At 40.2% G+C, this 12,372-nt stretch overlaps 1 protein-coding gene across 5 annotated transcripts in view; it reads left to right on the top strand.

Annotated features, from left to right (window-relative positions):
- FHL1 (four and a half LIM domains 1) overlaps positions 1-12,372 on the top strand; it is a 62,652-nt gene that overhangs the window by 38,106 nt on the left and 12,174 nt on the right. For 2 of the 5 annotated variants that reach the window (XM_040999637.1, XM_040999631.1), the window contains exon 1: positions 12,010-12,043. The exons of 1 other annotated variant lie outside the window; for it this stretch is intronic. In XM_040999637.1, the coding sequence (XP_040855571.1) occupies positions 12,025-12,043 (19 nt within the window). In that variant the 5' untranslated portion in view covers positions 12,010-12,024. Of the gene's footprint in view, positions 1-11,674; positions 11,776-11,966; positions 12,044-12,372 lie in introns of those variants that run through there. 2 more of the 5 variants (XM_040999635.1, XM_040999636.1) reach the window with 2 other exon arrangements.

Here is a 12,372-nt window from a genome sequence, read left to right as displayed (position 1 = left end):
CAGATGTTCTGTGCATGCGCACATACACTTCTTGTGAAAATTGTGTGAGTCATGTGAGAAATTAGGTGCCTTTGTAAAATCAGAACACATTACTTAGGTACAAAGGATGGTTTATGCACATAGATGTAATTTTTAAATGAATACATCATTTATTGTTTTTCAGTGTATGCAGTGCTTGGGCACATATCATTCACTTCTGTTTGTAAAATAATTCTGTAGCCAAAACAGGGCAGATACTAGCTTCCCTGTTTCATAGACAAGGAAAAAAAAATATGGCTAGTAAGCAACTCAATAGGGGCAGAGCTTACATTCTGGGGTTCTTTGTTACAGTGTTCATGTCTCTTTACTTGAGTTGTAACAGAATAAAATGAACAAAACTTGCTGTTCTTTTCATTAAATGAAAGCTCAAAATTAATTCAATTTTAAAATTATTTAGTTTTAAATTCTGCTAAATCTTAGTGAAATTTCAATCTGCTACAAACATTTGAGAATTAAGTATCCTGTTTTACAGCTCCCAAGCCAATCTCTTTTTTGTGCATTTCCTGATGAAATCTGATCATTTATATAGATTTTTAACATTTATTTGTGACATTAAATAAGTAGACAGTTTAGAGGTAAGGGTTTGCAATCTTAGTGTAGTCCCAGTTTGCCACAACACTGTGACTGAAGATGCGTATTTTTTAGCTGGTATGTGTACTTTCAAAATGGTTTGCATATATGAAAATGATTTAGAAACATCAACCCATTTCCTGAAATCCAAAGAGTGATTTTGTTTACAGTGCATTGTGAGATTGGAATTGAGTGCTGGTGACCTTTCTTTGTCTGAATTAAATTGGTAACTCAGTGGCAAACAGCCATCAGGGATCTCCTGGTTTCAGTTGGTTTTATGTGACCTTTGAAGACTAAGGGTTCATTTCAGAAAACTGCCCTTTGAGGCTATAGATTTTGAGCTACTCTTGCTTTAAAGGAGAATTAGACATGTTTAATCTAAAACTCAGAGACTGATATAGTTGAAAAATTTTTGACAGATTTATGTAACATGGGAGGATGGTGTTTTGCTCTCCCAGCATGCAGTTTTAAGGTCAGATGTGTGACTCAGAGCTGTGCACTTCCCTGGTGGTATGCATCGATGACATGGTGCCAGGTTAATCATCCAGAAGGGCTTGTGCCCAGCTCAGGTTGCTCCATTATAATCCCCAGCTGGGAGGCCACCTTTCGTTTTTTAAAATAGAGAAGACAACATGAACATTTGAAAGTCAAATACCATATGTACTTGATAGCTTTTCAGCCTGAAGTCTTGTTCATAGAACATTAAGATGTCTCCTTAACTTGGGGGAAGTAAGTCCTCCATTGACATTAATCTGAAGATTACATGAATATATGTTGTGGTCGTTGTCATTGTAAGGATTTTATAATAAGTTTATGTTTTCTATTTATGTATTTTAGTTTACTGACAAGCCATTGTGATCTAGTGCAATGAGTACTAGATCTGGAATCAGTTCAGTTCCAGAATTTCTTACTCTTATCTAATCATAATTTGATATGCAACCTGTAATAGATTATGATAATACAAGGTATGATTCTCTTGAAATCATTAGGCCTTTAGCATGTCAAGTGTTTCAGGAGATGTTTACCCTGATTAGATGTTATTACCTGGTATATACATATATTGAAATATCACATGATACCCCACTATGTTCTGTTCTATGAGTTAGTTTAAACTTTTGTTTATGGTATCAGAGGAAGGTAATCTGAGTAAACTAACTGCTTTTTATAATTGTTTGATTTTATCTTTTAAAAGCTTAGATATTTAATATTGCTTCAAGTAATAGGTGTGGAAGCAAGTATCTTGAGATGCAACATATTAAGTAAATTAAGTTTAAGTAAATTGTGTATGTTGACACAGTTGAATGCTGTGTGTATGATAAAAAATGGAAGCACTTTATCTGCTGACATGGATGATCTGGAAGTAAATAGAAAAGGAAAAGCAAGGTGCAGGGGGGTGGTCTAGTACATATCATATTTAAAATGTTAAAAATATATATACATGTGTTTTAATATGCTACATACTTTTTATATACCCAATGTCTCTGAAAGCATAAAGACAACATTGATATTAGTGGGTATCATTGAGGAAGGGAAAAGTCAATGTTGGAAGAAGCAATAGATGGAAAAATTTGCACTACAGCTCTTACATATCTTTTCAAAAATACATATACATAACCAAAGTAAATCTATGCACAAAAGAATGTTTACAGCAGTGTTATTTATAATAGCTAAAAATTGCAAGCCTAAATGTCTTGTAGGCTCATGACTGGACAAAAAGTATTCAGTGTATCTATGCCATGCGATGTTATTCAGCCATAAGGAGTGAAGTACTGATCCATGTTGTAACTCGAATAATCCTTGCAAATAGTCTGCTAAGTTTACAAAACCAGCCATAGAAGGCAAGGTATTGTATAGTTCTATTTTTCTGAAATGTCCGGAAGAAACATTCTTAGAGACAGAAAGGGGAGTCGTGAATTCCTGTGTGGTCAGAGATTACGAAAGAGGAAAGCGCTAAGAGAGCTCCGGAGGCTTTTGTTGATGGTGCCGTGCAGTTAGATGATAGTTAACATGCTAAAAGCTAATGAATTGTACACTTTAAGGCAGAGAATTTTGTGGAGCGTAGATTGTGTCAATAAAATTTTGAAAACTCGGTGGAGTCATGAATGCAGAAAACTTTAAAAGAATCACTGTGAGCATAGGAAACAACAACTTTCTTAGAAATTTCTGCCTAGGAAGTATGTGTTGCAAACTCTTCAGAGTCATTTGTCGTTGCCGATAGTGCCAAAGGACTTCATGTCATTAAGCTACGTCCTGTTATGCTCACCAGTTATCTATTTACTTTCTGGAAGAAAATAACTAAGGGAAGGATTTTGGTAATGTGAGATTAGAATTGAAGTTGTGGGTCTTTGCAAGTGTTACCACTAGGAGAGGAGGTTATGGGGATTTTCAAGGAGCCTCACTTGGATTAATCTGCTGTTTCTCTCCTCTTAGCTTATCCTAGAGCTATTCTTACCTCTATGCTGTTGAGATACTTTGATTCTCTTTTTTTTTTTTTTAAGATTTATTTTTATTATTTTTTCATTGGAAAGGCGGATATACAGAGAGGAGAGACAGAGAGGAAGATCTTCCGTCCGATGATTCACTCCCCAAGTGAGCGCAACGGGCCGATACTATGGTGCAGGGTCCCAAAGCTTTGGGCCGTCCTCGACTGCCTTCCCGGGCCACAGGCAGGGAGCTGGATGGGAAGTGGGGCCGCCGGGACCAGAACCGGCACCCACATGGGTTCCCGGGGCGTGCAAGGCGAGGACCTTTAACCACTTGCGCCACCGCGCCGGGCCCTGATTCTCTTTTTATTTTTTCCTGTGGTGAGCTGATTCTTATGGTTGGAGGAGTCCTTCCTTATGGTAGGGAATTACCTTTGGGGCTCTGGGTGAAATCTGTGGATCTGGCAATTCACTAAGTGTTGTGGGTTTCTGGGTCATGGAAGGCTGTCCAGAGGCCAAGTGACAGCATAGCATCAGACCTGCCATGAGTTGGTCGAATGATAGTTTCCTGAAAGTCTACTTCATGTATTTAAACCGAGAGTGGAGGGTGCTTCACTGTAATGTATCTTGCGTGAAGAGTGGGGTGGACAATGCATATTTTGATTGTGACATTTCTGAGCCTTTGAGGTGTTGGCGAATTTACCTAAGCTACAATGTCTCAGCGTGAGTAGCCCTACCTCACCTGAGCTGCTGACCATCATTTGCGTGCCCTATCAAGATAGAGTCTTCCAGGTCCATGGCTTTAGTATTCATTCATAATTAGCTTACCTTATAGAAAACTAAAATACGCATTGTAACTGGAGCTGTTTAAGTAGATAGAAGTAGCTTCTTTTCCTTGTTGCTCTTACAGGCCAGTTTAAGCTTGGAGAGTGCCTAGGACATTGCAGTTTTGTCTCTGGCATTCTTATCATTCTTAGACCCAGTGTCTACAACTAGGCTTTTGGTCAAGAGCCTAAGTTGTTTTCTCTTTACTACGTGTCCCCTAGAAACTGATAAACATGAGGATAACGTGTGCTTGCAGGAATGTGCTGCCCAAGGCAGCCATAGTTAAAGAGAGTAGTTGAATAACTAATAATACACAGTACTTACTATGTACCAGCCACTATTCAGAGTGTTAGATATATTTACTGCTCTATTTGTCATAATGGTCCTGTGATATAGGTATCCTTATTTCCCCATGACCCAATTGAGTCACAGGGAAGTTTAATAAAATTCTTCAATAGTGTACAAGCAAAAGGTAATCGAGGCTGCATCTTTTTTTCGACATCCTGTCTCTAATTCCATGTTCTTAGTCATTGCTCAGTTATTTCCAGGGAACTTTAAGCACACTCACTAACTCAGGACAAGGTTTCATAATATTTGTGTTAGAACTAAAAGTGTAGAGTTCAGGCAATCTTAAAATTAAGTCTTGATTTTTTTTTGTCATGGGGACCTTCAAAAATAGGAATGATCCATTCTGATCCATTTTATTTGAATTTCTTTGAAAGCAGTGGAATGATCATCATCACTCTTGATTTCTGCATCTCTCACAATCTGGTTTTATTTACACTGGGTGCACACTGCACGTATTTGTTCTCTTTAAGTATCATACAACTTGAAAATGAATAAGAAGGGTTGGGATTTGAGGAATGACTGTATTAGTCTTTCCAAGTGCTTGTCGTTCAGTACCCACTGCTACTGTGGTCTAAGAATCCTGTTGCATCTTAGCTGCTGGGCTTCATGTTCCTGTCCTTCTCCTTCATGTACTTGCTGCTTGGCATGGTTTAACTTCGAGAGTATTGAAATCATTTTGTTCCTTAGGTATCGATGTTTCAGGTAGACTGCTCCTACATTCATCCTCAGCCATGTGTCTCTCAGCTTTATGTTAACTATTGTTTCTCATTTGTTGTTAACTGCTGTTTCTTGTATGTTTGTTTCCTTTGACTTTGTTCTTGTGATGGTAACGGTGATTTTATTAACTGTTTTTACCTGCAAATCAAACACCTGTCCCTTAGTCTCAGAGTCTGGGACACAGATTCGCCTCTGCTGATAACTGCTGAAGTCGAAGGATCATGAGCCGTATTTACCATAAAGCACATTCTCAGGTTTTGCATTGTAATCAGTAAGGATCTCTTGCTGGAATCAGTTCAGTATGGTGCAAGAAAAAGGCGCCTTCAGAGTGTAGATAACCATATTCTAGACCCAGAGCTGTTGTTAACTCAGGAAATCAAGTCAGCTGCCCATCTCTGGGTTTCAGTTTTCCTCTGTGAAAATGAGGTTCTTTGACCTAGATGGTATTGGAGACCTTTCCAACTTTGTCATTGGGCAATCATTATGAAGATAGAAATGCAGCTTTTGGAGGAAGCTAGACTGTCCTCACTGTGTGCAGGTGGATCAACAGGGAAGATAGAAATCTAACCAGAGCTCACATATCAGCAACCAGAGATCACCCTGGCACTCTGCGCTCTTGCATGGAATCCAAATTGAGACACTGCTCAGACAAATAGTGGCTGTCAGGGAAAGTTGGCAGAAGAAAGTCAACCAAATTCTCATTTGATTCACTCTTCTTTCCTTTTATGGATATACATTAGCTTAGTAAATTAGAGTAGGCTCACGGAATGTTTAGCTTTCAAGCATCTAATGGCAGCTTGAAATGTCCAGAACAGGTGGGCTTGGTGAATGCCAGGACTTAGCATGGCTGAAAGGGTGTTTTGAGTCATGGCACATGGCAACATGGAAATAAAACAGATACATCACAAGTGGGTGGTAGAAATAGACTGGAAGAGAATTTTAACACCTAAACTATGACAAAGATTTATCCTACCAGCTTCTTGATTTCATGAAGCATTCATCTTCCTTTGATTTGAGATTCCATATTTGTATTTATGCTAAAATTAATTTCAGTTTTCATTTGTTTTCTTTTGGTTTTCTCATGAGTTATCTTTCAAATGCACCTCTACTGTTTTTTAATCTGAAATCACAATTAATTGTTTTGAAAGTTGTATTTGATCAGTGACATTGTGATAGTGATTTCTGATTAGAGGCTCATTTCTATAGGATGCGGTTGAGATAGTTGCTACTTTTTGACATAGCAAAGGACAGGCTATTGGGACAGGGAGGCATTCAGAAGTACAGCTAATCATTGGGTGATGTTTTCTAAAACTCAGATGACAGATTCCATGACACATGTATAAGTTTCAATCCTTGAGTGAATAGTTTAATGAAACCTTGTAATCCCTGGTCCATTTTGAAATGAACAGATTTTCAGAGGACTAAATGAGCCCTGTCAAGGCATTTTGTTGTTTGTGGAATTTAATTTCATGTATTTTTTCCCACTTGTCGTAGCCATACTTTACTTTCTTCTGAGATGCAGACAGTTCAAGGTTTGCTTTCATTCGCACCTTGTCTGATGAACTCAGCCCTCATGTGACTCTGAATGTGCTCCTTTATCTTAGTCTTTAGAGGAAATGCCATGAATTATGACATTTAAGCAGTGACTTTGCACAATTGGACTTGTCAGTAGGAAAAAGTACTCTTCCCACCTTAAAGATTGACAGGAACATGAGATGGCTGAAGCTCTCTCTACTGAGGTTTTTCTGGCAAGAGTACATAGGACAAGAAATACTTCAGAGAGCTCAATGTTGAATCACATCGTTATCATAGGGCATGACTAGATGCCTTAATCTTGCAGTTGGAGTCACTTAGGAGAAATTGTTGGCGGAGGAGCTACTAGCCTGGCAAGACTATATATTGAGGAAAATACTTGCAGTGTATTATTTTAATATAGTAGGCAGCAAAAGAAGAATGTCAAAAAATTAAGATGAAACAAATGCCATGTTTGTATCTTAAGTTGTATCTTAAAAGCTTGGAGCTTTTAAATAAAAAAAGGTTTATTTATTTTCATTGAGTAGGCAGATGTACAGATAGGAGAGACAAAGATCTTCCATCTACTGGTTTGCTGCTTAAATGGCAGCAGTGGCCAGAGCTGAGCTGATCCAAAGCCAAGAGCCAGGAGCTTCTTCTGGGTCTCCTACATGGGTACAAGGTCCCCAGGCTCTGAGCCATCCTCACTGCTTTCCCAGGTCACAAGCAAGGAGCTGGATGGGAAGTGGAGTAGTTGAGACATGAACCGACACCCATATGGGATGTTGCTCTTGGAGGTGCAGGAGTAACCAGTTGAACCAATACGCTGGCCTCAAAGAATTGTAGGGAAAGAGGGGGGGTGGGACAGAAAACAAGACATCTTCCATCCTTGGGTTCCCTCCCTTAAATGACAGTAACAGCTAGCGCTTGGCAAGCTTTAAGCCGGGAACTCCATCTGGGTCTCCCATGTGGGTGGTAGGGGCTCAAAGACTTGGACCATCCCTTCACTGCTTTGGCAAGCTGTTATTTGGAGCTGGATCAGAAGTGGAGCAACCAAGACATGGACCAGCACCCATATGGGTTGCAAGTGCTGCAATCTCTGTCTTTACCCACTATGCTGCAATGCTAGACCCACCACTTTGAACTTTAGAAGTGTGATCCTCTTGGTAACATTTCAGAGGTGAAGCAGCTATGATTAAAGTGCAAGAATTCCATCCAATGGAATTCCATTGTCATCTTACTGGTGTTACTATTGACAGTTTGGAGCTCATTAAAGCAGGAGTGGAGATTGACTCCATTTGGGTTTCTGTCATTTTGCCTGGCCCTGCTTAGAAATAGGACTCTAAATTCAATAAATGTGTAGCAAGTCAATTTTTTAGTTGATGATTTATGTATGGCTTGCGAATGATGCTAAAAACATGCAACTTGCCTTGGCAGAAAAAAAGTCCCTCACCCCTGAACTAAAAGGAATTCATGAACATCTCTGAAGAATCTTATTGCAAAAAAACAAAATAAAAGATCCCCCTTCCCCATACGCTTTACCTGCCCATTATCCCATTTATGTTCCTGATCACCTACAATCTGAACTTGAGAGCAATCTTTTGTTCCTTCCCTTCCTTTTTGGCTCATCAGCCCCTTCAGTCCTTCCTCACAGTGTCTTTCGCAGCTAGTTTTTCCTGGATGCTGATTGCCAGCACCTCTTGTTTGTCCAGTCCCTCTTGACTTCTCATCTGAGTAGTGTAGTGCCAATCTAAGCCATGCCCTGCCTCCAGACTCCGTTCCTCTGAGATCAATTCTTATCAGTGCTTGCATCACTCTGCTCTCACCATTCCCTTGCACCAGGTGCAAAAATGCTGTTCACATTCTGGCTTTTCTATCTGTAATATTGAGTATCACCACTTCCTTGTTCTATACTTTTGTTGCTCCCAGCCCACCTCCAACTCCATCCTGCTTCCGCAGCAATCCCTGTATTCTTTTATGTTTACTCACACTATAACATTTTCTCATAATGTCCCTCTTTCCTTGCATATTACAGACTTAACCGTTTCTCAGGAACCACTCAGTTGCCACAAAACACGTCAGATCTTTTCTGATCTGCAAGCCTGGTATGCTCTTTCCTTATGAGTAAGTCTTGGAGCTGGCATTGCAGTGCAGCTGTGATGCCAGCAACACATATGGATGCCGTTTGAGTCCAGGCTGCACCAGGAAAGTCGTGGATGATGGCCCAAATACCTGGGCCCCTGCCTCCCATGTTGGAGACTTGGATGGAATTCCAGGCCCCTGGCTTCGGCCTGACCTCGCCCTGGTTGTTGTAACCATTTGGGGAATGAACCAGTAGATGTAAGACATCTCTTTCTCCTTCTCTTTGTGTAACTCTGTCTTTCAAATAAGTCTTTAAAAGCATCTTGATAATACTGTGTCTGTCTTACACTACTTGCCATGTGTGGCCGTTATTTACGATTTGTTTAGGTGGACATGGTAGTAAACTTGGACTGTATTTTATTCTTTGTAACCCATGAAATATTTCGTCACATAGCAGAACATCTGTTTAGTTCGTGTTTGTCATATAAAATAACTGAATGGATAGCATGGCATTAATCCCAGATAAGCTCTAATGTATCTGCAGAATGTTGGGAGACAAGGATGTTTAGATAAACTCTGAAGGAAGTGATTGTCTGAGGATTGCAGGCAAGAGGGAGCTTAGAGGTTTTGATGTCTAGCACTCACTGAAAAATCATCCTGAGTGTGCCATGGCCTTCCGGCAACTAAAGAGAATTGTTCACCAGACAACACACAGCCACACCAATCATGTTTTAAGACACTTTGTAAACAGTATGGTGGTTATTCAGGGTTCTATTAAACATCATATCATTAATGTGTAACAAGACTGGCTCACACTCCAGTTAAACAAGTGTCTGTTTGCTAAATACAACTCAGGGTTTCTGAACCACAGGTCAAAGATGGAAAGAAGTTGCTGACAATTCTTACTGAGAAATTATTTTTCACACTGGAAAGAGTTCTTTCTTTTTTGGTTGGTGAAAGGGCTAGTATCGTGCTTGGAGTATTAGCAGTGGAGACAGATACACAATGGTCGTGCTTCCTGAAGTTCATGGGAAGGCAGAGTTGATGTAAATTGCAGCTGGATGAATGTGGTTGCTGGAACTCTCTTGCAGCTCAGAGAGGCTTGTTGCAATTGACTAATTAATGGTGAAGAAGTAATTCTATTACTTTCATATTTTTTCTAGTATTTCAGGGAAAATAGTACTAGGTTTATGTTTATTTGTAAGGCTGTAAGTCTGTCCATATTGATTTGTCACTTTTTGTTGTTAGATTTATTTCTTTATTTGAAAGGCAGAATGAGGAGAAGAGAGAGAGAGAGACAACTCTCCACCAGTTCTCTTGGCAAATGGCCTACAACAGCTAGGGCTACCCAGGCTGAAGCCAGAAGCCTTGAACTCCATCCATGGAGACAACACATGACGACTCAAATAGTAGGGTCCCTGCCATCCATATGGGAGACCCTGAATAATTTCCTAGTTCCTTCTTTAGTGTGGTCAAACCCCAAATATTGTGGGTATTTACAGAGTGTTTTTTTTTAATTTATTTAATTTATTTCAAAGTCACTGTTAATACGGAAGGAGAGGAGAGAACGGGAGATTCCATCTACAGGTTCACGCCCCAATGGCCACTGGTGTTGGGGCTTGACTAGGATGCTCAGTTACTTGGTCCATGTTGTGCTGCTTTCCCAGGCCAGTAGCACAGAGCTGAATTGGAAGTGGTGAGACATGAACCAGTGCCCACATGGAATGCTGGTAATGCACATGGTGGCTTTACATGCTATGCTACAGCAGTATCCCCAGGGTGTGGGCATCTGAACTAGCCTCTCAACCATCTCAGCTGAACTTGTTTTTTGACACTAACATGCAGTACATTTTCTGTAACTTCCTGGATTTAATTTTATTCTTAAGTTGTTTTTCATTCTTTAGTTAAACATGAATTACTAATAGTTTTCAGTTATCTTTATGGTAAACTTTTCTTGAAGCTGTGAAAACCATGACATTGGAAACCTTATTCATTTGTCCACGGAGCACGGAACATTTACTGCTTACCTACTATGTGTTGTAGTAACACGGCAGCAGGCAAAACACTTCTGTAGCCTTTAGTTTGTTGGGTGAAATGGATTAACAGGGCCTGGAGTGGCTATGTGCACTCTTGAAAATGCAAGGAGCTACTAAGTAACCAGGCCCTGTGGTAGTGTGAAGGTCAGCCTGCCTTTCCTGAAGTTCAATCATCAAAGCTACTTTCAGGATTCCAGGTGTAACTCTATTTTGGAGGTTTGATAGGCACTTTTAACCACTTGTAATTCATTCTTTTGACAAATAGTTTGGCCAGACCTCTTGGGGCCTGAGCAGTGTTCATGTTGTTGAAACTACCCGAATCCCCGTAGTCACGGAGCAGAAGGGAGAGCCAGGTGACAAGTGCGAGCGATCTGAGTGATGGCTGCTGTGATAGAAAGGTCTATGGACTGTGGGAAAGGACAATTTGAGAAGGAGGGGTAGGAGTGTGTGATGGGATGGGGGCCTGGTTGCAATTAGAAATAGGGTCATCAAAGGAGACATCAGTGACCAAGTGTCTTAGAGCAGAAACTTGAAGGGAGTAGAGAAGCAACTGTGGGAGGTTATGTGCTGGGAATGGGACACATGACGGTGAGAGGGAGCAAAGGTGAGGAGTAAAGCCAGAGAAAGACATGAATCCTGCAGGAACTCAGAGGCTTTTTGTTGAGCACATTTCTGATTGCAGGTCTCTATAGAGATGCGATGGCCAGGAGAGCTGTTCAAACAGGTTTATTTGATGTCTTCATTATGTTTTTGTTTTGTCATCTTTGAGGGGGGAAAGCAAGAGATATCGTTTGCAAGGCAAGTCTCTTGTGCATACATAGTGTAGCTTTGTGGGTGTGTGTCTGTCCTGTTCTGGTTGATTTGATGCTAGGGAGACGATGGGAGGGCTGCGATTGCACTTCTTTTCCGTATGCTCTTCTCTACTGCATGCCAAGGAGGACACTGAGTTAAACCTCTGTAATGCCCTGATCACTGTTCATCCCCTTTGATTATACCGGTAGTATAATTCTATTTCTTATAGTTACTTTTATGATTAACAGCACAGAAACGAATTATTGGTAGGGCCAAATGCAAGCTCTTGAGGCATATAAAGTGGATTAAAAAGGTTGGCTCAGCGTTAAGCTATGCCCGAGCTGAGTCCACATTTTATTCCGGTACAAGGATGACTTTCTATGTGGCCTCTCTAGCTCTGGAGCTAATTTGGATGCTGAGTAGCTCTGCAGGTATTTATATGTAGTGTTTGGTATTTTTACTGGGTCCTATTCTTCTCCCTTGGATCACCTAAAATGGTTAAGAATTTTCTAGTGGGATTAAGGTTGTGATCTCTGGGGAGGGGTGGGACATCTGCTCTTGGTTATTTTTGTGTTAGCTGCTTCCCCTTAAATGTATGTTCACAAATGAGCCACAGTCTTATCAGCTGGGATTGAGGGAAGACTGGTCTAGGTGCTGCTGCCGAACTTGGTCTCTGAGCCATGGCTTCTCGACACTCTGGTAAAAAATAAAAAGGCCACTTCATATTATTTATCTTCTGTTGGACAGTTTTGTTAGGGAAGGGACTCTATCATTGGGCTAAAATATTTATATAGATACGTATATATATTCGTTAAGTTATTTTTAGTTTGGCTAAATAGTAAATGAATCCGATTGTCTGCTTTTTCTCCTTGCCTTCTCATGCTATTTCCAAGATGAAAGATTTTTCTCATTCAAGCAAAACCAGCAGTTTGGGTTACTTTTTAGATATATATAAATATGTTACTTTGTTTCACATTTTTTCAGGACAGCATATGAAATGAAAAGAGGTTAGATGAGGAAAAAAGGTT

The sequence above is a fragment of the Ochotona curzoniae genome, unplaced genomic scaffold, assembly GCF_017591425.1.
Source record: "Ochotona curzoniae isolate NIBS_2020 unplaced genomic scaffold, NIBS_Ocur_1.0 scaffold_1852, whole genome shotgun sequence".
In the NCBI taxonomy this organism is placed as follows: Eukaryota; Metazoa; Chordata; class Mammalia; order Lagomorpha; family Ochotonidae; genus Ochotona; species Ochotona curzoniae.
Note: the sequence above shows the minus strand (reverse complement) of the source record. Positions and strands in the feature narration are given on the sequence as shown.